Source organism: Dama dama, chromosome 14, assembly GCF_033118175.1.
Source record: "Dama dama isolate Ldn47 chromosome 14, ASM3311817v1, whole genome shotgun sequence".
In the NCBI taxonomy this organism is placed as follows: domain Eukaryota; kingdom Metazoa; phylum Chordata; class Mammalia; order Artiodactyla; family Cervidae; genus Dama; species Dama dama.
Window position 1 is genome coordinate 46,412,684 of NC_083694.1, and position 26,483 is coordinate 46,439,166.

The window sequence follows — 26,483 nt, forward strand, 5'->3', positions numbered from 1 at the left end:
CCCACCTGCCTCCTCTGGAAACAGCAGCTCCATCCCCTTCGGGGGCCTCTTCCCGTAAGTTAGTGCCTGTGGTGGGGGAGCCCACAATACTCCACTCCATCCTGACCCTGCTTCAGGGTACCCAGGTCATCAGTGAACAGGGACGGCTCAGGAATAGACACATGACATATTTAGAGATGGGCGTGCTGGACTCTGGGCAAAGAGGGGTCCTTCCCCACGGCGGTGGGGGGGGTGCTGCTCTTGGAGCCTCTACCACAAGAGGAGACGCTGCCTAAGAACAAATCCACCATGGGGGAGGCAGAGCAAGAGAATGAGAGGCAGCTGTCGGAGCACCTGGATCCAGCCATGCCTGAATTCATTTGTACATCTAGGCCCAGCCATGCCTGAAGGTCTCTCTACACCTGGATCCAGCCATGCCTGAATTCATTTGAACACCTAGATCCAGCCATACCTGAAGGTCTCACTACATCTGGACCCAGCCAGTCCTGAAAAGCTTCTTACCCCTGGACTGACAGTTACATGAGCTGATACAGTTTCTACTCTGTGATCTGAAACGTGCTAATAAGCATACAGAGGAGACCACATCTGCGAGCCTGCCTCCCAGTTCTGCAGGCTCCCGAGACAGGACAGTTCACATTCACCGCTTCCACCGAGTCCCCCGCAAAGGGAAGCCCCACTCACCATGACAGACGCGCTTATGCCCTGCAGGTGGAAGACATCCATGCCGGCCTCCGCACGGCCCGCCACTTCCTCATTCCCCTGGCCCGACTGCGGAAGGTCGAAGTAGGTGCTGTCTGGCTCCCTAGACAGGGAGACAGAGCGGGCAACAGAGCGGTAAGCCTAGACCGCCCAGGCCCAGGGCGTGAGGCCAGCCCACATCTCCCCTTGCCCCTCTGCTCCTTCCCCCAACCTCAGCTCTCAGAAGCCCCAGCTTCCTTGTCCCACCAGCCTCTCCAGGGCTGGTGTGGGTGCCAGGGAGATGGCCACCCACAGGCTCTGTCCCCTGGACCTCTCACTGCCCCGAGCCTACTGGAGGGCTTGTCAGAGGAAGAAGCCCAGATTGTGGAGCCTGTGACTCCAGGAGGAAACCCAGGACAGCAGCTCCCACCCAGCCCTCTGCCCACTGCCCAGAGCCCGACACTTACAGAGAACTCCATAGGTGCTGGAACGTGGCCCCCTCATCAGCGGCGGCGGGCTGGGTGGACTGGGACATCTTCCAGTACGGGCAGAGGGCAGCTCACTCTGCGAGAGGAGAGAACAAGAGGGTGGGTTGGGAGGCTGCCTCCGAGCCCTTTGGCCAGCGTCCTGAAGCACAAGTGGTAGGAGGAGCCAAGGATGACCACTCGGGGACACCCTCGGGTCCTGGCTGGGCGCAGGCCCCCACCCAGCCCTCCTTTCATCCTGCCCTTTCTGGGGGTGGAAATTGAGACCCAGGGGTGGGGGCAGCATGGCCTCAGACCTTCTCAGAGCCATCAACTGTGAAGCGGGGCTGACAACAGCACCCCTCTTGGGGCTGCTGCAGGGCCCCTTAGGAGCACTAATTTCAACTCTCTGCTGGATGATCATACTAAGTGAAGTGAGTCAGAAAGAGAAAGACAAATATCAGAGGGTATCAGCTACATGTGAAGTTATAAACTTATCTACAAAACAGACTCATGGGGGACTTCCTTGGTGGTTAAGACTCTGAGCTCTCAGTGCAGGAGGCCGGGTTCTGTCCCTGGTCAGGGAACAGAAGTCCCACAGGCCACAACTAAGGCCACACACTGCCACTACTTAGCCCGCACGCTGAAAAACTAGAGAAGCCCCCTGGCGCAACAAAGACCCAGCTCAGCCAAATAAAAAACATTAATAAAGAACGAAAGAGGAGAAAAGAAACGGACTCACACACATAGAGAGCAGACATGTGATTACCAAGGTGGGGAGGGACAGGGAGCTTAGGGTTAGTAGATGTAAACCATTGTGTCTAGAATAGATGGACAACAAGGTCCTACTGTGCGGCACAGGGAACTATACTAATATTCTGTGATAAACTGTAGCAGAAAAGAATGTGAAAAAGAATGTCTATGTGTGTATAACTGAGTCACTCTGCTGTAAGGCAGAAATTAACTCAATTTTGGAGATCAACTATGTGCCATGCGCTTAATCACTCAGTCGTGTCCAACTCTTTGCAACCCCATGCACTGCAGCCCACCAAGCTCCTCTGTCCATGGGGATTCTCCAGGTAAGAAAACCGGAGTGGGTTGCCATGCCCTCCTCAAGGGGATCTTCGCAACCCAGGGATTGAACCCAGGTCGCCAGCACTGCAGGTGGATTCTTTACCCTCTGAGCTACCAGGAATATAGATCAACTATACTTCAATAAAAACTAAATTAAAAAATAAAAACAAAACAAGAAGATAAAAGTCTCCGCTGTGTCTGGGTCATAATTACACTGGAACACGAGTGGTCATTATTAGTATGGACTGTGTTTCTAGGTTTAGCCATGGGGGGAGACTCAAGCCAGGTTTCAGGGCTCCTGATGCCCCAGCAGCCCAGTGACAGCTCAGATTCTGTGTCCCGCCCCACCCCAGGAAGGGCAGGTGCAGGGCCCAGCCAAGGCTGGAGCCAAGGCCCGGGTAGGAGCCTGGCTGTGCCCAACTGCTGCGGTGCTGGGCGGTCTTTCACCTCTGCGGTGGGATCCTTGCTGGCAGCCTGTCATGCAACAGCAATGCCAACCTGGCGAGGCAGCCACCAAGGCCGAGGCGGAGAATCTGCTCTGTCACTGGAGGGGGGTCACGGCATGAATGGCCCCCCTTCACCGGAGATGCCAAAGGCTTAGGGCCCCGGCCCTGTGTCTGCTGGCCTTTGTCCCCACCAGCACCCCTCCTGAGAGTTCCCATGCCCCAGTCACACCCAAAGCAGCCCCGACATCACGGCAGTGGCCACGCCAGGCACATCTGGAATCCCTGTCCTTCAGGGAGGGAGGGGTGGGCAGAGCCCACTCTGCCCACTGCCCCCACCCAAGCCCAGGCGATGTCTCCCCTGGGCTGGTCTCTAGGTTCTTGGCAAGGGGCCACAGGAGTCAGCTTGGCCATTGCCTGGCAGTGCCCGAGCGGGCAGGCCTGGACCTGCCTACAGCCGTCGGGGGAGGAAGGGTGCGGCCCCCAATCTGCTGCTTTGTCTGTCCCCAGGCAGTGGGCCCTGATTAAGACCTGTGGCGCGTTCCTGGGGCTGCCACGTGCCAGGCCACTGTCCCTGGGGCAGTGGCACGAGCTGGGAGGGGCTGGGCAGGGGAGGTTAAGGTCGGCCCAAGTGAAGGTGGCTGGGACAAATGGCTTGGAAAGTGCCAGCCACAAATCAACTCCCCAGCAGGCTCGGAGACGGTTCTACCCCCTCTCAGGAGACGGGGCTCAGAGAGGTTATGTGAGCTGCCAAGGTCACACAGCACAACTGAAAGTGCGGGGATGACCAAGTGGTCTTCTCAGAGTTGGAAATTAACTTAGTCATGCCTCCTCCCCGCTCCACCTCAAACCTTTAGCACATGATCCACAGAGTTTTTACCAGGGGCTGGCCAGCACTCACTGGCATGCTTCTTGTGCTGGGGAGGTCACGCCCATCCTGGGCTAAGCTGTCCAAAACCCAGTGGAGCTGAGTAAGGCCTGGAGCTGGCCATGAGGTAACGCAGAACTGGGTAGACTTGGTAGGAAGCAGAATACACTGGCTGGAGCAGGCGTGGAACAGGCCGCCAAGCTGAAACTGGGTGGAAACCCACCCTCACCCACTCACCATGGGTGGTCCTTTCTGGGTGAGCAGAGATCAGTCAGGGTGGCCTCTTGGTGTGGGCAGCCTGTGCCAACTCGAGACTCAACTGGCCCAGGACTTTGGTCCCACCCCCTCTATTTCGCCAATGGCCCATCTAAGCCCAGAGATGACAATGCCTAGACTAACGTCACACAGCAAGTGGACAGCAAGATCCTATCTCTGGTCACAGCACCCATAACAGCAGAAATGTGGAAATAGCCCCCAGAAGCATCAGCAGATGAATGAATAAACAAATCCTGGTAGGTCCACTTGTGTGTGTGCTAAGTCGCTTCAGTTATGTCCAACTCTGCGTGACCCCATGGACCGTAGCCCGCCAGGCTCCTCTGTCCGTGGGATTCATCAGGCAAGAAAACTGGAGTGGGTTGCCATTTCCTTCTCCAGGGGTCTTCCTGACCCAGGGACTGAACCTGCGTCTCTTACGTCTCCTGCATTGGCAGGTGGGTTCTTTACCACTAGCATGACCTGGGAAGCCCTGGTAGGTTCACACGCTGCAGTATCACTCTATGAAAAGGGTGATCTCTCACACCAGCTACATCACTACGCACCTCAAAACCTCACAGTGAGTGAAAGAGGTCATGTGTCTTATGAAACATCCAGGAAGGTGAATCCCCAGAGGTGGAAGGCAGCTTGGTGGTTGCAGGGGCTGAGGGTGGGGTTGGAGTGGCATGGGGTGGGGGATGGGCTGACTGCTGGAAATAGACCGAGTGATGGTTGCTCAGCTCTGTGAATGAGCCAAACGCCACTGGATGGCTCGCTGCAAAGCAGTTAGCTTTATATTATGTGAGTTTCACCTCAATAAAGAAAGGTTGAACTTCAGAGAAGGAGCCTGGGGTAGTATGTTGGGGGGAAATCAGCACCACCAAGAACATCACTCTGCCAGTTACGTGGAAGTTAAGACAGTTTCTCTCCTGAAGCCTGGTCCCAGTTCTCAGCAACTCCTGCTGCCCAGCATCTGGGGCAGTGCATCAGCATTGGGAATCTCCCTGAGTCTCCCTCCGCTACTTACACACCTCCCTCCCCCCAGGAACAGCCAGGAGCTGGGACAGAGAGTCCCCACCCTGGGCGACACAACCAGCGTCTTCCCTAACCACACCCCCTGCTTCACCCCAAGCTGCTGGGGTCAGAGGCGCCTGCACCAGCACGCAGGCCAGCCCTGGCTCAGGACAGGCCTGCAGGTGCCCAGCCCTCTGTGGAAGCAGGAGGCAGCAGGGGTCCCACCCCAGTGCCATCCCCCCACCCCCACCCCAGCCCTCATCACCAGGACTGCAGATGAGACAGTTCAGCCTTACTGAAGGAAGAGGAGGTTCAGGCTCACCGAACTCCATGTCTTCAGCAGATCCTGCTGCATCTGCCCCCAGTACACCTTAAACCCAGGGCCCCATGTCCACTTTTAGCCAGCACCCCAGGACTCCCAGAGATTCTGGGATAGACCCCTCCGCTGAAAGGGAAAGCATCACACAGGCCCACCTGGCCCACTGGGGGGACCCCTTTGGTTGTCAACCCGAGGATGGCACCAGTCTCCGATGGTGACGACCACGCCGATTCTCCATCCGCAAAATGGGTCCAGAAACCTGCCCTGCCCGACTCAGAGGATCCGGGGAGACTTGACCCAGGAAGTCACGCAGCACCCAGACCTCCAACATCCCTGGAAAACTCGGAAGAGCTGGCCAAACTGGGCTACGTGTGACGGAGTTGCCGACTTAGTGCCTATAGGTGCTGGGGACCACCCGTCACCCAGGCAGGAGCTGAGGCGTGAGGAAGAGGCAACACTGATGCCTGGCCTCAGGCCATCTGCCCACCCCACCAGAACCCCCTGGCTCAGTGAGCACAGCACCCTCTCCCCTGGGCAGGGATGATCACTTCCTTTTACCCACTAGCAGCATTTCGGCCAAGGTGGCCAAGGTTCGCAAGGGTGAGAGAAAGAAAGCAATTCTAAAACCACTTCCTGCAAATTAAATCCAATTTCCCCGACACACTCTGCAAATCTGGAAATGTGCTCACAATGGAAACTGCTTTTGCAAATGATGCAAATTATGTTAAAAATCGCCTGTAGCAGGGAGAGACCGACTTCCGATGACATCCCCCAGGTGAGTAGCAAAGATGCCACAGGGTGCAAACACATGGTGGACAGCTCTGCTTTGCCATCAAGATGAAGTTGCTCTGGAAAGGAAGGGCATTCTGTCACAACAAGAGGAGTCCAGTTCTGCTCAAGGCTGGAGACGTGGGCACGAGAGGGTGGGGAGCGGTGTGGGTGGGGGCTGGACTCCCTGAGCACCCGGCGGGGGGAAGCTGCAGTCACAGCAGCCTGAGAAGGGCAGCATTCGGCCCATTCTCACGGCAGCTGGCCTGACGCTCAGACACCCCCGACTGTGGGCTGTGGCCCCCAGAACCACTTCACCTCAAGGAATTTCCAGCGAATATTTGTGATTCTGAGAGGCGGGGACTGGTGGCCCAGAGACCTCAACCCAGGCTTGAGTGGAGACACAGCCCCACACCCTACAACTTCTCCGCTCGGGGACTCCCCGAGGTCTCTGAGAGCCACCTGGGGTAGGGGACGCGGCCCCACATCCTGCAGCGCCCCCTCAGCAGAGAAGGTTCCAGCCCAGAGACCCGGTGCTACAGAGGAGAAGCCGGCCAGCTGCTGCCAGGGCCACCAGGCTCCCACACTGCCCTGTCAGGCAATGACCACCACCCCTGGGCAGGTCTCAGAGACCCAAGAAACGTGCCCCAAGCTACCAAGGGTCCCGCTGCAGCCCAGGTGGGAAAGACCCAAAGAACCCCACCCTGTTCCCCACCCGAAAACAGCTAAGGGCTTTGTCCCAAGTACACAGCCCCTCTGCCCCAGGCTGGTGGGAGCTGGAGGCCCTGGGGGGCTGACTCTTCCTTCAGGAGCTCTGCTCAACCCTCTAACCTCATCCTCCAAGATCCCAGCGAGAGCCACAGCCTGCCCTGGGCTCCCAGCCCCGCCCCCATGTATCCCAGCCGGGGCTGCCTCCAAGTTCAGCCCTGGTCCACTGTCCACTCCCTACCCCACCCTGGCCCTGCCAGGCCAGGCCTTGCCTCCTCCAGGAAGCCACTGACCTCCCTGACTCCGGATCAGAACACGCCTTATCCTGCCCCCATCACCTGGCCAGTGGCAGAGCACAGATAGCTCTGTGCGGCCCCGACAGCAGCCTCGAAAAGCAGGACTTCAAGGCCTCAGGCTTCTCCTCTCCTCTCCCTCCACCCGCCCTTGCCCAGAGCTCCAGAACCAAGGCCCATAAACTGGGGCCTCTGTTACCCTTTTGAAGGGACACCCCATCCATAGCGGGGCCCCCACCTGCCTGTGGCGGGTGTGGACACTTGGCCTGGGCACAGGGAGGTACAGCTGGAGCACATGCCCACCCCCACAGTGTCCAGGGAAAAGGTGCGGCCCAGTCACTTTAGTGAGGAAAGACCCGAAGACCCCTACGCTGTCCCCTCCCCAGAACAATCCACCCCAGTTGTCCTGTCACACGCTGGTTATTCTTGTGGCTCCATCCCCGGTTATTTCCAAAAACGTAGACGGACTGAAATCTAAGGGACAGATAAACCTACACCATCACAGGAGGGACCCCAGGGCCCTTCCCCAGCCCCTTCCAATACCCTGTGGCTTGTCTTGAGGGGACTCCAGAACGTCCCAGTGCCCACAAGTCCCCCTACTTGGGCGGAGGGGTCAGGTGGCCATCACGCAGCAGGCCCTGCGGTGACATGGCACTGTCCCTGGGCGGCGGCCCAGCAGAATTCCTGCAGGACACCCAGCGCCCAGGCTCCTGGGTGCTTGGAGCTGAGGGGCCCCTGTAGACCCAGCCACCCACCCCGGAACGGGCTGCCCTTGGCCACTGGGGCCAGGACAGGGGTCCCACCTGGAATGGTGGCCGGGAGCGTGTCGCCCTCAGGGAGCATGAGCAGCGGCCATCTTCGCCTGCCCCTCCCGCCGCGCTGGGCCACGTGGCCACAGGAGGCTGGGCAGCCTCTGTCCCGGCTGGCCCAGCAGGGGGTGGGGTGCAGTCAGGACAGGACAGGACCCTCGGCCGGGGCCAGCCAGGGTGGCACCTGGGCCTCCTGTGGAGAGAGACGGGGCCTGCAGGGCCAGGGAGGAGGGCATGGCTGCGGCTCCATCACCCTGGGGTGGCTCCCTGCTCCCCCTCGGCCCCACTCGGGGGGAGCCCAGCGCTGCTGATGAGACAAATTTAGCCTCCCCACCCTGGGGCAGGGTGCGCTTGTGAAATATGAAAACAGCTGGAGGTGCCTGATTAAGCCGCCCTCTCTCCCTCCTGGGCTGGGGCCCCGAGCAGGCGGGGGAGGCCGAGCCTGGGAGCGGCCTGGGGAATCCCCCAGCCCCAGCGCCTCTCATCCCGCGGGCCTCTTACTTTTGCTGCCAGCCTCCGTCCCTTGGCCGGGCCAGGGGCAGGATGGCCTCTCTCCGCACCTGGGCCAGCCTGGAGCACCCTGAGGTTGCCCGGCAGTTTCTGTTTGAATCTAACGGTTGGCTTAGTACCCACGTGAGGCCGGGAGCTGGGCGGCAGCCCTCTGACCACGTGAGCCTCACACACTTCTGGAAGGAAATGGCTGACCAGATCCTCCAGGGCTGCCCGACTCTGGGGTCACCCAGACCTCTGCTCAGAGAGGTGCTCGGCCAAGCTAAGTGTCAGGGACCCAGGGGCACCTGCCTCCTACCCCAACTCCACTGGAGAGGCTGCCATGACCAGCTTCCTGGTGGACAAACTCTTGCAGCCAAACAAACAAAGAAATGCCAGAGCATGGCTGAGCCCCACCATGTCCCAGCAGGCCCGTGCACTGACGTGGAAACGTGCACAGAGAGGTTAGGTCACTCACCCAAGGGCACACAGCTGGTCACAGCTCCAACCCAGCCAGCTGGCTCTTGACCTTGCCCTCAGCCTGGCCTTTCTAGGAGGAGAGCAAGGAGGCCCAACTCCTTCCCCAGCCTGCATTCCCACCCACACAGCCCCACCCACATGCTGCTGGGAAGTCCCTCGCCCACCCCTCTTTCTTCACCCCCATGATGAGGCCCTACCCACATCCGGGCCTCCCCCCACACCTGGGGGGGAGCATGACCTGCTCATGGTTTTCCTCCCATTCCAGCATGTGCAGGTCAGACCAGGCACATGGTCCCTGTCCCCTGGCTTTCAGCTCTGTAGCTCGACAGTGCCTACCACACTCCCGGCGCCCAGGCCCCTCTGTCCACTTAGCCCCGCTCCGCCGCTCTGCTCGGCAGCTGTGTGACCCTGGAGAACTGTCTTGCCCATTCCGAGCCTGCTGCCTGTGCTGCATAGGAAGAGCCTGAGCACTCAGCAGGGTTCTGATACAGGCACGGACGAGGAGCTGGAGATCCCGGAGTGAGCTGCAATGGAGCAGCAGGTCCTGAGGGTCAGGGTAGCAGCAGAGAGGGAGGAAAAAACCTGCCCTGGCTCCAGGCAGAGGCCAGGTCTGGCCACTGCCCTGTCCCTGGTTCGCTTGCAGGGCCCTCCCTTCTCTGGTCTATCTAAAAATAAGGCACTTGCAGAGCAATGGGTGGGCCGTAGCACCCCAGGGCAGCAGAAAGCTGATGTGCCATCCCAGGGTAACCGACAACCCATCCGCTAGAGGCAAGCAATGGGTTCCTGCTCGGGCTTCAAAGGCCAGACCCCAGGGGCAGAGGACCAAATGGGGGTGTCTTGGTTCCTGTCCCGCCTGGAGAACGGAGGCAGGCAAGTTTGTAGGTGGGGGGTGGGGGTGTCAGAGGCACAGGCGCTGATGGGGAGAAGTTTTCTCTAAGAAGGCACAGTGCAGGGAGCAGAAGGAATGACATCACACTGGTGAGGGATCCTGTGTCTAAGAAGGGGCGGGTCAAGGGCGGCTGGAATGGTGCCCCAAGCCAAACCGCACCACTGTCAGGGGGGCTTCCATGGCAGCATCCAGCCACCTGTCGGGGGGCCTGGCGGGGAGAGTGGGAGCAGAAGTGAGGGTATTGGTGAGGAAGGTTCAGACAGCAGAGAGGGCAGGTAGGGGACCCAGGAGGCGGGGCAGCTGAAGGGCTGGGAGCCTCACAAGGCTGGAGAGGACAGATGAGATGCTTCAAGCAGGGCAGGTGTCTGAGCTCTCAATCATGGCGTGGCCCACATGAGAGCCGAGGTGACTGGGAGTGGACGGCAGCTGGGCGCATTCTGGGCCCTCCATCTCACTGCCCACCTCCAGCCATGCCTTCACATGGATCTGGAATCCAGGGCTCCCCCCGATGGGGCCACCCCAGCTCAGATCCCCTCACCACTGCCCGAAAAGTGCAGCAGCCTTTTAGCCAGGCTCCCTGCTCCTGCCTCATCTGATGGCCCCCCAGTGGCCGGATGTAGGCTCATGCACCTCACCCCTGTACCCCCACCAGGTGGAAGAAGTCAACAACACGAAGACCAGACTGTAGCTGTGACATAAGCTGCCACTTTTCTGAGAACTGGCCTCAGGGAATTCCCCAGCGGTCCAGTGGTTAGGACTCTGCACTTTTATTGCAGGGGGCGAGGGCTGGATCCCTAGGGGGAAACTAAGATGTATGCCAAAACAAAAATCAGAACTGGCCTCAAGAAATGGAAACAAACTGACCCTGGAACTGAAGACTAACTGTACTTAATCAAAACGACACTGATGAGACCACCGTGTGATCAATTTCAAGATGACTGTCACAGCTGACTGTGCTGTTTTGCCATGTAGCCCCCTCCCTCCACCTATAATAGCTCTTGCCCCCTGATACTCAGTGGGAGGGAGTCAGCCTCTGGACGGGAATCTGCCCACCACACCCTCAACTCTGCTGCCAGCCTACGAAAGAAAGCAAACTTTCCTTTGCACCAGGCTTGCCTCCTTTAGACTTCTGAGCGACGAGCAGCCAGACCCCACTTTTGGCAACACTCACACCTTCCAGTCTGCCAGGCACTCCTGCCGTTTCTGTCTTTCTCCTCCAAGCCACCCCTCCTGGGGTCCCACCTCTACACGCCAGCGTGCCAGGTTCTGTCCTCCAGAATCTTCTCTTCCCCGGGCGAGCATTCATGCTCTTCAATCCTGCCCCACATGGTCATTCCCAAACCACCTGACCACCCTCCTCTGGACACCTCCACACTCCTTGAAGGGAAGCCCCTCGACTGTGTTCCCACCCTGCACAGACTCCTTGACTCTCACCCTGGGCTCCTCGCTATGGGCTCAGGATGTACTAATTTCTACCATCCCTACTAATTTCTACCTCTACCCATTCCCATTCAGCTCTCCACTCACCCGCCCCCAGCCATCGAGGCCTAGTTCGAGAGCTCCAATTGACTCATGAATTTTGCTCCTTTCCGTCTCTGAAGTTAGCTGACATCTGACATGACCTCATCCAAGGTGCCACGATACTGGTCCCTCCAGGCCTCACTCACTCCAGGAACACCCATCATCAGCCCTTCTGTCCCACCTGCCTCCCTGGCCCCGGGGGTCTCTATCTGATAATGATGCCCAGCATCTCTATCTGATAACAACGTGCCCTCACTCAGTGCCAGCCCCAGCCTGGAAGCCTCTGCATTTCTTGATCTCAGTCTTCATGAGATCAAGGCACTGCTCCCTTGGCACTGCACTGTGAGGAAGGCACTGCTGCACCCCACCTTCCAGATGTTCCTACAGAAGCACAAAGAGCAGACCGTGTGCCCAGGGCCACTCACTCAGAAGCTGGGTTTGAGCCCAACTCTGGTTAGGATCCACCCAATCCCTTCCCGCCAGGCAGCCCCACCCTCCAGGGGACTCCTCTCTTGAGGGGCAGACAAGAGAACCAGCCTTCCTCCCACAGTGTGAAGGGCACGCTGAAGGGGCGTGGACAGGCCTGGGGTCAGCCCAAGGGGAGCTGAAGGTCCACATGAGTTGTCATTTTTGGTCTCGCCAGCTGACTGAGGCTGGAGGAGGGGCACCAGTCTGCCAAGGACAGGTCCTAATGGCCCATCAGGTCAGGGGAGGCAGGAGCTGCCAGGCGGGCTGGAGAGGGGACAGGGGGCCCAGAGGCCTTGGTTGCAGGAAGGGTCATCGACCTGCACCTATAGGGACTCAGGGAACAAGGAGGGGCTTTGGCTCTCAGAGGGATGAAGGGGGGTTCTGCTGGGGAAGGTCACCTGGGGGCACATCGTGGGTTTGGTGAACCTCGAGGCTGGTGGTCAGAGAGTCAGGGATTGGCTGGTCCAGCGAGGTGGGGAATATGGACCACGGGAATGCAGGAGGGTGCAGAAGGGGTGAGAGGACATGTATCCTGTCCTGGGACCCCCTTCTATAATGATCCACATTGGGCTAATGCACTTCTGAGTTCAGCCCCTCAACCAGCTGCACTCGGGCACCTTCAACCGCCTACCAGTTGTGTGTGTGTTTGGGGCCTCTGCCTTTTCATCTGTAGAATGGGGACATCACACCCACCATGCAGGGCTGATCTACACAGGGGCGTCTAGCAGGATTCCTGGGGCACCTTGGGGCGCACATGCAGTGCTCCTGTCTGACCACTGAACCATTTGTGAATCTGCTATTGGCCGTCTTACAGTTAAGCCCTTACTCCTCGTTCTGCTCAGCCTTCAGAGTGTGCTTCCTGATGGCGGCATGTGGGGTGGGGAGCCAACCACTGGGGCCTACACACCCCATCAGCACCATCAACACACATGTCTGTGTTCGGTGTGTTTAGTAGCTCAGTTGTGTCCGACTCTTTGCGACCCCATGGACTGTAGCCCGCCAGGCTCCTCTATTTGTAGAACTGTCCAGGCAAGAATACCGGAGTGGATTGCCATTTCCCCCTCCAAGGAATCTTTCCAACCCAGAGATTGAACCTGCGTTTCCTGCATTGCAGGCAGATTCTTTACCACTGAGTCACTGCCAGCAATGCACATGCACACATGTATACACACCTGCACACACACATGCTCCGCTTTCATCGTGGTGAATCCCCCACCCCAGCCCCTCCACTCAAGAGTGCAACCTCAGAGGCATCCCTGGAGTGCAGGTGGGACCACAGTGCCCGGCAGGCAGCACAGGGAGCTGAGTCCTGCTGCCTGGGTCTCGGTGATGCCTGGGAGGCAGCCGGGGTGGGTTAGGGAGACCGGGGAAAGCCGGCTCTGGGCTGGTCCCATGGGGCTGAGGAATGGTGGCCCCCAGCGGGACACGCCCGGCCATGCGGCTGGGGCCGGGACTGGGCAGCCACTCCAGGCCTCTGCGGCAGAACATGGAGAGAGCTCCTGGTGGACCCAAGGGCTGGAAGCGGCGGCACTAGAGTGACTTCTGTCCCTCCCCCAACTGCCCGTGCTATGCAAATTGCCCCACCACCCCCCTGGGGGCAGACAGCAGTGCCACACAACAGTGGCTGAGCCCCATCAGGGGAACCACAGGCGTGGCCTCCTCGCACTGGCCCATCTGCCACCCCCGCCCCCAGGGTACCCAGTTCCCAAGCACCAGGTGGGGAGCTAGTGAGGAGGGGCTTCTGCACCCTGGGGTGGCCCCAAAGAGCCCCAACCTGCACCTGAACAAGGAGAGCCAGCCCGAGCCAAGCCTACCTTGGCAGAGCCTAGGCCCTGGAGGGTCTGTGCAGAGGGGAGGCAGCCAGGAGGCCCACGGCTCGTGGCTGGGCAGGCTGGCGGTGGCGGCAGCGTCCCGGTCGCCTAGGCGATGACATTGGAGCCGAGGAAGCAGTGTGGCCGCCTGGAGCCTCGGGGCAGATGGGGCGGAGCGTGGCCTGGAGCCCTGGGGCCCGTGGCCAGCATGTGCCCCCTGCTCTGGGACCCGGCAACAGCCCCACCCGGCGGGAAGCAGAGTTGGGGGCGGGGGAGCAGGATCGGAGCTGCTGACTCCGCTTGTGTTTGTGGGTTTTTCTTCTACTCCTCTTGGTCGAAATTTCCAAACACACTCAGAAGTAGAGAGAACGGCACAGTGAACCCATGGATCTGTCCCCCGGTCTCAACATCGGCCCGCCCTCAGCCAAAGCCTATTCTACAAATTCTATTGTCTGACCTGTCAGTCACTCAGTCATGCCCTACTCTTTGCGACCCCATGGACTGCAGCCCGCCAGGCTCCTCCTTCTGTTAGGGGAAGCACACTGACTGAAACTGCCCGCCCTGGCCAGGCTCTCTAGTAACCATTCGCATGAGTTGTTTTATGACAGGAAATCCTGGTAAGGAATACGGAACTAATAAGCCACCACCAACAGGAAGAATTCAGGAAAGGTCAAAAGGAGACACCGTGTATCCGTCCACTTCCCAGAATCTCTCTCACTAGCATCCATCTTGGCTCAGCGACGTGTGTGCCACCAGGAAAGACTCTGAATTAGAATGACTGGCCAAAGCCACCCGGAAACTAATCCCATCACCATAAAACCCGAGACTTCGAGCCACACGGCAGATCAGTTCTCCTGGTTCCCTCACCTCCCGCTCTCCACCCGGGCGCCATTTCCCAGTAAAATCTCTTGCTTTGTCAGCACGTGTCTCCTCGGACAATTCTTTTCTGAGTGTTAGACAAGAGCCCGCTCTTGGGGCCCTGTAGGGGGCCCACCCCACTTCCTACAACACTTCCATGGGATTTTCCAGGCATGAATACTGGAGTGGGTTGCCATTTCCTTCTCCAGGGGATCTTCCTGACCCAGGGATTGAGTCTCGGTCTCCTGCATTGCAGGCAGACTCTTTATCATCTGAGCTACTAGGGAAGCCCTTAATACATCAGTAGGTGCTTCTAACAGATAAGGATCCACCTATTTCAACACCTATTTCAAAACTGCTGATATTCAGCTCTTTCTGTCCTACCAACACACATGTGCCTGTGCAGGCACACACGTGCGCGTACACACACACACAGAATAAATTCAGATAATTCAATGTAATATGTGGCCACAGTACCACATTCTGAACTTCCAGGTCCAATTTTTAACTGCTGGTCAAAAGGACTTTGAGGAGGACACAATTTGGGACATTAATCTCTGTCCACATACTGTCCCTTCCCTCCCCCACCGCGGGCAGCAGCACAGAAAGCCCAGCCCAGCTCCTGGTGGACATGGCCAGAGGGACACTGCAAATGGGATTAAGGACCTGGAGATGGCAGCCCTAGGTTATCTGGGTGGACCAGTGTAACAACAAGGGTCCTCACAGGGAAGTGGGAGGTAGGGGTGGAGGGAAGGTGCCAGGATGTGGCTTTGCAGGGGAGGATGGGGCTGCGCCCCAAGGAGCACAGGTGCCTCTAGAAGCCCGAAAAGGCAAGAAACAGGTTCTCCCCTGGAGCTGCCAGAAGAAATCAGCCTTGCCAGTGCCTGGACTTTAGGCCAGTAAGACTGACCTCAGCCATCTAGCCTCCAGAACTTATAGGAAAACAGATGCATGTTGTTTTAAGCAGGTGAATTTGTAGCAATTTGTTACAGCAGCCTAGGAGACTGATACAGTTTCACACAACACAAGCTTGGGAAACATCATTGCAGAGATCTCCCCATTTGCCAGGACCCCAGGGACAGACATTAGCACGGCCCTTAAGTCTGAGGAGGAATCCCTGGGGTGAGAGATGCTTTACAGAATAGCAGCCCCCAGCTGGACAGAAAGGTGACTGAAGACAACACCGTCCTGGGAGCCAAAGTCCTCGCCCTTTGGGGACATCACACACAGACACATGCACACAGATGCACACATACAGATACACATGCACGCATGGACACACACACTTGTGCACACATGCACACAGAGACACAATCACCGACACACATGCACGCACAGACACATGTGTACACATGGGCACGCATGCACACAGACACACATGTTCACACAGACACATGCACACATACCACAAAACAACAGTGAGTGGATGTGGGAGGCAGGTGTTTCCTAGTCCTGGTAAAAGAGGCAGAGAAGCCACAGGGATGCTGAGGGCTCCCCCTGCCCTGATCCTGGGCTCTGCCAGGCCACTCTCAGCTGGCTGACAGCTGCAGTAGGCATGTCCTCAGGGAAGCCATGCAGTTCTGGGAAGGACCCCTGCTGCCCATTCTTAAGAGAGAGGGATGATCTCACCACCCTGGGCTCCTGTGGGGTGACCTCCTGACTTCCTCCTCTCCTCCCCTATGGAGACAGGAGAGTCCTGAGCTCCATGAGGCTAGGGTCCCACCCTCAGGACTGGGACGGTGGATCCACAGCCCCAGGCTCTCCGGTGACAAACCCTGCTCTTCCTCAGCAGGAACAAGGAAGTCAGAGACAAAGGATGGGTGGCTGACTCTTGAGTAGGGGTCACAGCTGGACCTCTGGCTAAAGAGCAGCTGACACAAAGGGACAGCAACCAGCAGCTCTGGGTGGGGCACACAACGAGCATTCTGGGCCCCTTCTGCCCTCCAGAGACACGATCAGAAAAGCCCTCCTTGCTGAGACCAGAGCCCAGGTCAGCCTAGTAGGCCCAGGTGTGAAGTCGGGCAAGGCCTTTGGTTATCTCCATGGAGAGGGGAGAGGAGAGCGGGGCCCTTGCAGCCAGAACTGATGACCACAGGCACTCTGTTATTCCCTCACAGTCCTGGACATCAGGAAGTCTTTGTGAGCCTGAAATCAAGGTGTTTCTTCTGGAGGCTCCAGGTGTTTCTTCTGTTTCTTTCTTCAGCTTCTAGAAGCTGCCTACATCCCTTGGCTCCTGGTCCCTCTCCTCTTCCACCCTGAAATGCCTCCCTCCACCCTCTGCCTCCATCTTGCTTTGACCCGCCCACCTCCCCCTTAGAGGGACCTTTGTGATGACACTGATACCCCAGATACCCCAGGGGTATATACTGCCCACCTCTAGTCCTTGATTTAATCGTGTCCCTTTTCCTGTGAAATAAGTCACAGGTTCTAGGGACCAGGACATGGATGCTTTGGGGGGACATTCTCCTGCCTTCTGTAAATGCCCTTTATTCCAAGACACATCTTGGGGGCCCTGTCTGGGGGGTCAGCTAAAACAGCCCTGCGTGTTTAGACAGAAACCTCTGAACTTCCCTGGGGGTCCAGTGGCAAAGATTCTGAGCTCCCAGGACAGGCGTTGTTGTTGTTCAGTCACTCAGCAGACTGCAACACGCCAGGCTTCCCTGTCCTTCACCATCTCCCTTCACCTTCAGCAACTCCTATGAGTTTGCTCAAACTCATATCCACTGAGTCGGTGAAGCTGTCCAACCATCTCGTCCTCTGTCATCCCCATCTTCTCCTGCCTTCAATCTTTCCCAGCATCAGAGTCTTTTCCAATGTATGGGTCCTGGGTTCAATCTCTGGTCAGCGAACGAGACCCCACATGCTGAAACTAAGACCTAGTGCAGAGAGAGAGAGAGAAAGAAACAGAGAAAGAGAGAAAGAAAGAGAAACCCCTGCTTCCTGCTGGGACAGCGACTGTGTGGTTGCGGAGTGGGCAGCAGAGGTGTGTTCAAAGCCACCCCCCACCATCCCACCTCCCACTGTTAGAGGATCCTTCCTCCAGTTCTCAGCGTTTCCCAGGAGCCCCTGCTCGTTCTGGGTGTGTTCCCAAAAGTGTGTCAGAAAGTCGACAGACAGCAGCCAGATCCCCCTGAACCCTCAGTGCCACACCCAACATGTGATTCCCTGGGCACCGGGCACCGGAAAAGGCACTTTACAAACAGGATCATTTAGTCATCATGTCAGCCCTGGAGAACAACTACTGTCTCCATTCTGCAGGTGAGGATACAGAGGCACAGCGAGACTAAGGAACGTCACACAGCAGAGCTGGGCCTAAAAACCAACAGGAGATGAACCTCTGACTAAACCACCCGTTTCAGACGCATCCTGGGCAAAGCATGTGCCATGTTTCCTGGGATGTGCTTATTCTTCGGGACTGAACCACCACCATCAGATTCAGGAGACTCCAGGAGTTGAACCAAACTCCTGACTCACCTGCTGTGTGTCCTGAAACCTTCTCCCAGCTCCTCCCCCCACCCCACCCCAGCACCGTGTTCATTTCCAAATGCCGGTGAGACAGCTTGGAGGAGCAGGTGCCCCAAAGCTGCCCAGAGGGCTTGCTGTCTCAGTTCTGGGCACAGCCCATCCTGACCCTGGTGGTCAAGACCTCTCCCTACCCATGTCTTTAAACAAAGGAAGCTCTGGGTCACCGCTTGCACCCAGGACCCTCAGCAGGGGGAAGCTTGGGCTCCGGCAAGCCCCTGCATATTTGCACAGTTAGCACCCTGCTTCCCCTCCTGGAGCCTGGTCTCTGAGGAGTGGTCATCTTGGTTTTAGATTGATATCACTGGGAGGCAAGGCTGTGGGCTCTTAGCCCTCAGAACGGAGCCTAGTAAACTGTGGGTGCTCAGGAATGAGTGACAAGTGATGGGTGGATGGATAGATAAAGAGTTAGACACCCTGTGGAATACTGATTTAAGCCCCTGCACATCCCTTTTCTGAACTTTGAGATCCAAAAACTCAGAAAACTGAAAGCCTTTCCTTACATCTGGGGCTGACGCTGCTGGGCAGACAGACACGAGACTCTCCATGGTCTATTGATGTTTAGGGTAAACATCCATGTGTGTCATTGCAGAAACATGGGTGCTCCTATCAGACCTCTTGGTGGTATCATAAAACAGATGATTCAGCACTATGCTACTTTTCTAAAACGAAAAAGTGAAAGTGAAAGTTGCTCAGTCGCGTCCAACTCTTTTCGTCCCCGTGGACTATATAGTCCATGGAATTCTCCAGGCCAGAATACTGCAGTGGGTAGCCTTTTGCTTCTCCAGGGGATCTTCCCAACCAGAGATTGAACCCAGGTCTCTTGCATTGCTGGTGGATTCTTTACCAACTGAGTTATCAGGGAAGGCAAAATGAAAAAAAGTAATCTGAATTCTGAAATATCAGGGCTCAGGATTAGTTTGGACCATAAAGTTAGGGCAGTCACAATGACTCTTGATTAGCCCCAAGGCCCAGCTATACCCAGAGGTGCCCAGATAAGGGGTCGGGAAAGGGTCCCTCCCTGGGACCACAAGGGCTGAACTGGCCACATCCTCACGTTTTCTCCTTGCGTTAGTCACTCAATCATGTCTGACTCTTTGTGACCCCAAGGACTGCAGCCCGCCCGGCTCCTCTGTCCATGGGATTCTCTAGGCAAGAATACTGGAGTGAGTTGCCATTTCCTCCTCCAGGGGATCTTCTCGACCCAGCAGAGATCGAACCTGCATCTGTTACCTCTAACCTACCCTGGCAGGCAGGTTCTTTACCACTTTTTACCTCCATGGATTTTTTTTTTTTTTTTTTTGGTCAGTGAAACACTATTGAGTAGCACAAATTTCAAAAGGTTCAAAAAGGTTCAGGCAGGGCCAAGCCGGTCTCTCCCAACACCATTCGTTCCAGACCCAGCTCCCGTCCCAGACCACAGCAGCTGACACATCTAGTAGATTTATCAGGAGGAGAGAAACAGAACGGACCAAGGCTTAGTGACAGCAGAGGAAAGAAAAGAGAAAGTCAGCAACTTGAGGTTCTGTTGGCCACTTTAAATGACCCTGTCTGGCCAGAGACTCCCCCAGACTCTGAAAAGACAGCCTGGGATGGCTCGCGGCTCCCCCATGCTCTGCTCACACAGGGCTCTTTCTTCTCCTTTCCTTCATCTGCACACTCCACTGCAAGAGCAGACGCTTCATAGTATCCTAATTCTTTCAAACATCACACGGACCAGATGATGACCAGGCAGTGTTCTTGGTATCACAGTGACCTCAATCTTCCAACTGTCTATTTGGACTACTTTTTTTTTTTTATCAGAATTCATTACTTTCACATTAATCCAATTAGCATCCTGTTTACCAATACCTCATTTTTAATTTGCAGCTTCCTTCTAAAAGCTGGGGGGACTTTGACAACCTGCGTCCTCCTCGCTCATTACTGCCAAGTAATTAGGCAAGGAGCACCCCTGATCAAAAGTTAAGAAGCCGGGAGCAAGTTGCAGCTTGTCTGGTTCCGCGAGAATAAAAAAAAAAAGAGCGTCTCCTAATTACCGGGGTTTTGTTGGTTTAGTGGGGTGGGGGGGGCGGGCAGGGATGGGGAAACAGAAGTGAGTAAAAGCAGAGGGGCCTCTAATCACTGGGTTTTGCAGGTCACAGAAAGCACCGAGGGGATCCCCTTTCGATCTGCATACTAATGACGTCCTGCCCTCCCACTGTCTTTTGGGGAATTGTGCTAAATTTGCATTGCACATAATGCAAATGATTGAGGACCCTAAATGCAGGACCACCCAGTGTTGAGAGGGTGATTTGATCTGTTTATTTGTGTCCTGCCTGGCAGAGACAAGGGTTTGATCCCTGGGTCGGGGAGATCCCCTGAAGACAGAAATGGCAACCCACTCCAGTATTCTTGCGTGGAGAATTCCCTGGACAGAGAAGCCTGGTGGGCTACAGTCCACAGGGTCAAAAATTGTGGGATACGACTGAGAAACTCAGCGTGTGCACTTGCGCGTGTGCGCGCACACACACTAAAGCACAGGGAAGCAGAGCCTCTCCTCCTGTAGCCCCAACGGCTCCGCAGAGCCTCCTCAAGCCGCCCCCCTCCCAAAAGCCGCCCTCCATCACTGTGCAGGACGGCAGAACCCACACTGGGCCCCGGGCTGCTCTCCTGGTCCCCACCCTGGCCCATCCCCCAGAGCCCGGCGGTATGCTGGATGAACACAGAAGTGGCCTCTGTCTGGCAGGTGGGCACCATGCAAGCAAGCTCGGAGGCCCGAGGCTGCCAAGAGAGGCCCTTGGGTCTGTCTCACATCTCAGCCCTGAAAGCGAAAAGAACTCAGGAAGTCAGGGGGGAAGGGAGAGGCATCTTTGCTGCCTGCTCTGAAGGACCCAGTCCATCCAGGCCCCAGGAGAAGCTGCCTGCACAATTAGCCAGAGTCTTCCCCAGATGCCCGCCTCCTGGGCCTGGCACCTCGGAGCGGCAGGCGAGCAATTAGAGCCCCCGCCCCTCCTCACAGGCACCCAGGGCCTCAGGGAATGCTTTGCCGGCTGGCACCGGGTGGGGACACACCAGGGACTGGTCCCTTCTACATGCAGCCACCCTGAGCAGGACCACAAAGGAGGGACCCCTGGGCACCCAGCCCAGCCCTGATGCCCAGGCCCCCGAACCCTGGCTGGTGGGAGGCAGACTTGTCTGGTGGGGCAGGGAGGCGGCTGGCCCAGTCTTCCCTGGGCACCTTGAGTCTGCCCTCTGGTGCGTTCCTGTGGGCCACTCAGAGGAACCCTGGCTCCGGCTCCAACAACGAGGAGGCAGGTGGGTGTCCTCCACCGATGGATGAAGAGCCTGGGGACTAGTCCAAGGTCATGGAGGAACCAGGCCTGCTCTGGACTACTGTCTGGACTCCCAGCCCAGGGCCCTGCCCGTTGTACCCTCTGCCCGCGGTATGCCAGGCATGGGTGGCCGGACAACACCTGCATCTGATTTAATCACTTGGTCTGAGGTTTCTGGCTTCGGTGCCCACCTCCAAGTGTGGTAAACGCCCAGAGGCACGTACATGGGGGGAGGCACTATGAATGTCTACCGTCATGGTTATAACTCACCCTTGCCCCAAAACACGGATGGAAGAACAGAAGCACTGGGCGGGGCTGGAGCGTGGTCCTCACTCTGGTGCCCCCTCCCCTCTGGCTTCCAGGGCCCTCTGGGGCTCACTCTTAGTGGGACCGGATTCTAAATCCAAGGTCCAGAGTGTCGCTGCCACTGACCCTCTAGAGCTGCCCAAAATGTCCCCTCCGTGGCCCTAGACCTGCCCTCGTGGAGGCCCCCATGTCCTCTCTCCAAGCCCCGCAGAGCCCTCCCTGCTGCCTGGCCTCTCTCCTGGTCCAGTTTCCTTGGCGGCACCTCCTCTCCTGCCCTGACTCCCCCAGGTTGATACCCGCCCACCTCTAAGCAGCTCTTTGGCACCGGTGGCCCAAAGGTGCGCTGTGTGTCTGTTCTCTCTCCCACCTCTGGGGGCTGTGATGGCCCACGCGGCCTCGGGTGGGGTGGGCGGGATGGTGGTGGGAAGAACCCCCCCATAGGCTGGCGGAGTGGCTCCCTGCACCTTTGGCTGCCCTGGAACATCCCGGGGGGAGGGGTGTCTGATTCCTCTTTCAGCACAGAGGGGTGTGGATGAGAAGTTTCTTCACCTTTTACGTCCTGGCCACTGGGCGGCCCAAAGGCTGAGGAACACTTCTTAGAAACATATTTCAGGGAGTTCACTGGTGGCCCGGTGGCTAGAACTCAGTGCTTCCACTGCCGTGGCCCAGGTTGGACCCCTGGGCCCTGGGGGTTCCAGAAGTTGTGCGTGCAGTATGGGCAAACAAAAAATTACAAACGAAACTAGCTACATTGAATTACGATTATTCTAGTGGGTTGAGTGGCACCCCCTTCCCCTTTGTAGATGCGTAAGATAAAATAACTCAGGATGGGATCTCCCAGATTGCTGTGGTTCTAAATTCAATGACAAGAGTCCTTATGAGAGACAGAAAAGGGGAGACCCAGAGGAGAGGCCATGTGAACCTAGAGGCAGGGATCGGGGTGATGCATGTAGAAGTCCAGGAAGATTCGCGGCGAGGGGTAAGACACGGACGGACTCTCCCTCAGAGCCTCCAGAGGAAGCCAGCTCTGCTCACACCTGCATTTTGGACTTTTGAACTCCAGCCCAGGAAAGAATAAGTCCTTTTTGTTTGTTTGTTTTTAGCCTCCTCGTTCTTGTTCGTCTGCTAGCGCTCCAGACACTAACACAGTTAGGATGATATTTAAAAGCAAAATTAGGGGCATTCCCCGGCTGTCCAGTGGTTAAGAACATGCACGTTCACTGACAAGGGCACGGATTCAATCCCTGGTTGGGGAAATCAAAATTCCACTAGCTGCATGGCTTGACCAAAATAAGATAAAAGCCAATTTGAGATATGGTGATTATGGGGCTTCAGGTAGCAGGTCTGACGACTATTTCATCTCAGTAACAAGAACAAACGAAATTTTTTTTCTCTCCGAACAAACGAAATTTTGAGATTTCCACAGCAGCTGCCACACACAATGAAAATATCAGTGATTCCTTTAAGAATTTTTGCTCTCTTTGGGTTTCTGATATGAGGGAGGATCTCTAGGAAAAGAAAATACTTTTGCGGAGCAAAAGTCTGGTTTGCAAAGGAACACCAGCCTGAGAGCAGACACGAATCAGGGACGCGGATGAAAAGTCAATGCCCGCCCACTCGTGCAGACTCTCAGAGCCGGCTGCAGTGAAAGTGTCTTTAACTCGAAACCTGATGAGTAGAGGAAGCTTTTCTTGTATAGAAAAACTCAATTTTCCTCTGCATAACACACTCAGAAAGGGTTTTCCAGGAGTCCTATGTAACCTACTTAAGAAGGCAAACTTAAAAAAAAAAAAAAAAAGACATTGTATAGTTTCAGTTCAGTTCAGTCGCTTAGAGTCGTGTCCGACTCTTTGCGACCCCATGGACTGCAGCACGACAGGCCTCCCTGTCCATCACCAACTCTCAGAGTTTACTGAAACTCGTGCCCATTAAGTCGGTGATGCCATCCATCCATCTCATCCTCTGTCATACCCTTCTCCTCCCGCCTTCAATCTTGCCCAGCATCAGGGTCTTTTCAAATGAGTCAGTTCTTTGCATCAGGTGGCTTCTTTATTTTGGCTACACACAAATGGATGCTGCTAGTTCCCGACACGGAGAAGGCAATGGCAACCCACTCCAGTACTCATGCCTGGAAAATCCCATGGACAGAGGAGCCTGGTGGGCTACAGTCCATGGGGTGGCGAAGAGTGGGACACGACTGAGCGACATCACTTTCACTTTTGACTTTCATGCATTGGAGAAGGAAATGGCAGCCCACTCCAGTGTTCTTGCCTGGAGAATCCCAGGGACGTAGGAGCCTGGTGGGCTGCCGTCTATGGGGTCGCACAGAGTCGGATACAACTGAAGCGACTTAGCAGCTGCAGCAGCAGTTCCAGACGACTGGGTAGGGCACAGAAACACAGGGGTAAACTGTCTCACAGTGTTCTGAGGGTACAGTTCTCATAATAGTAAAGCTTTCATCATCCAGACAGAAGCATGGTCAGGGGCCAAGGGAACTAGGACTTGCTCAAACACTCCTCTCAATTTCTTTTTTCCTTTTTGCTGTATAAAGCTAAATCATCAGAAAATGAGTAGTTTTAAACATTGACTCAGCACTCCCACAGAAATGCCCAAATTGGAAAATAAAGGCATGCCCTTCCCTTTTATGGGGGCTGGGCAGAAGAAACGCACAGTTGAAGAAAGTTTCCGGTTTTGTTTTTTTTTTTTTTTCTTTTGCAAACCCGAAGTTCATTGTGTGTATCCTCGATGTCTTTTATACAAGCCTCTAGAGGACAAACTCCCCTTCAATCTGTTGTCCAGAAGCAATCTCCCAGCTGGATGAACATGCAGCTTCCTTTTACCCACCGATGATTTCCCTTTAAAGTGTCAGAATCTCCGGGTGAATGCCATCCTTGGCCACAGGCAGGACCTCCCCCAGGTCCGGTTCCCAAGTTCTCTACAAATAACTACTCAGGGAGGCATCCTTGCTCCAGTACCCCCGACAGCGACTGGCAGCCTCCATCCAAACCACAGGCAGATTCCTGCCCCACTGACAGCCATTCCGTTCCCCACTCCCAAGGGAAGACCTGCTGGCTACCAGAGAACTGTGCCCCCTACCCTACCAAGGGCCTCTGAAGCAGCATCAACAGCCAGCACTTTGGGGCCCACTGTGGGTAGCAGGCGTCATTCTAAGCACTTAGATATGGCATCTTGGTTACTATTCCTCCAGCCCTCTGGGACAGAGGCCATTATTGCCTTTCTTTATAGATGGGTAAACTGAGGCTCCAAGTGGTTAGGGAACTCACTGGAGGTCCATGACAAGTAAGTGGCGGAGAGGGGATTTGAACCCTAATGTTCTAACCTCCACACCTACATGATTAACCTTTGCACCAGCCTGGCCCTTCTGTGGGGCTGTCCTTGGAGGTTGAATTTGTAGACAGCTACCCTGTTCTCCTGTTTCCACAGCAAATTCTGGCAGATAGTAAAGGACAGGGAAACCTGGAGTGCTGCAGTGCATGGGGTCACAAAGAGTCGGACACAACCTAGAGACTAAACAACACCCTGTTCCCCAGAACCTCAGTAGGACTTTGAAATGGGGCTAAGCTTTCTGTGGCCATTCTCCTGGTGGCACCCCACTGACACCCTGGCAGCTTCTGGTACCAGTCTAACTTTTAACCTTATTTTTAAAAATCACATGCGTGATCCATACATTCATATGTGGCAAAATGTTAAATACTTTGACTTTTTGTTTTCGATACAATTCTTTTTTAACTCATTGAGTAAGTCAAAAGATGAGTGCTAGACTTCCGGTAAACAGTGCATTTTTGCCCAAAAGCTAATTATTAATGTGAAACAAACAGTAACAATGACAGCAAACAAAACAAACAGAAGAAAACAATTGTGCTAAGGCTCCCAAATGTACAGCATTCAATAAACAGGCCACAGTATACTTGAACCAAATGACCTCTGGTCAGAAGTGAACGGTGTACTGTTTCCCCAACCCCTTGCTGGTTGAGAGTGGTCTACCCATCACCCATTTATTTATGCAGACGCATGCATACTTGTGCAAAACTGCTTAGGGACCAAAGGAAAATATAAGCTGCAACCCATGGGGTCTCAGAGTCTGAGTGACTGAACAACTACAAGAAGGTGATAATAGCCACCCAGCCCCTCACCGCAGTCTAAGGCCTAAAAGGACGGTGACTGCAAAGCAAGGAGGACTAGGAGAGAAGGGATCCTGGAAACAGGTGTGATCTCTGGCCAGGCCGGCCCAGAGCCTGATTCTGACCCCTCTTTTCCGGGTTTGGAACAGATTCGGAAAACAGGTGGGTACCCCAGCCAACTCAGGGCCACCCAGAGATGCCATTCTGGAACCTGGCCCCTTGGTAAACCATAGCTTAGGGGCTATGCCCAGTTCTCCTGGTCCAGGGAAGACCTGGGTCTCACTCGGCCTTAAGGGGTAGGGTGGCTAACACCTCCAGATTGCTAACAGCCCTCCAGAGTGCAGAGGGTGTGGGGCCCGGCGGGGAGGGTATTGTCAGCTACCGGCACCTGCCCCCCCCTCCCCCAGCCAGCCTCTTTGGGGGTCGCACTCCCCACCTTCCCTTGAAGCTGGGGTGGAGAGGGGTTAACCCGAGGCAGGCCCTCTGGGAATCCCAGCCAGGCTGATCCGTGCCCCAAAGGCCGCCACGCTGGGGGCAGGACCCCACATCTACTCCTGGGCTGGACTCTGGCTCCCTGTCGCCCCACCGCGCCCCGTGTCAGTAGCTGGTGGTACTCGAGGGAGACCCCAGGTCAGCCTCTCTTGAGTTCGTGCACAAGGTCTTTTCTCACTGACTCCCAGCTTCGGAGCCGCGAGCTCATGCGCCCACCGCTATGGACTCATGCCCCGTAGGCGGAGCCCAAACACGCCCAGGCCCCTTGCGCCAGGTCCGTGCTGCCTACCTGGTGCCGTCGGAGCCCCGGGAATCGATGCCCGAGCCGTCTGGCGCTAGCCTGGGCTTCGCCGCGTAACCCCTTCGTGGGCGCAGGGAGGGCGCGGGACGAGAGGCGGGTGCGGCCTGGCAGGCGCGGGCTCGGACGCAGGGCGGGCTCCGGCCGCCGAGGCGGGTTATATGGGCGCGGGGAGGGGAGGCGCCGCGGGGAGGGGTGGCCGCCAG

At 56.3% G+C, this 26,483-nt stretch overlaps 1 protein-coding gene across 5 annotated transcripts in view; it reads right to left on the bottom strand.

The window, feature by feature from the left end:
- The window catches only part of TP73 (tumor protein p73), a 75,127-nt gene that overhangs the window by 47,627 nt on the left and 1,017 nt on the right, over positions 1-26,483 (bottom strand). For 2 of the 5 annotated variants that reach the window (XM_061160543.1, XM_061160541.1), the window contains exons 2-3: positions 1,146-1,242; positions 682-802 (exon numbers count right to left, since the gene is read on the bottom strand). In XM_061160543.1, the coding sequence (XP_061016526.1) occupies positions 682-802; positions 1,146-1,213 (189 nt within the window). In that variant the 5' untranslated portion in view covers positions 1,214-1,242. Of the gene's footprint in view, positions 1-681; positions 803-1,145; positions 1,243-1,459; positions 1,481-7,684; positions 7,703-26,268; positions 26,407-26,483 lie in introns of those variants that run through there. The other 3 variants (XM_061160542.1, XM_061160545.1, XM_061160544.1) reach the window with 3 other exon arrangements.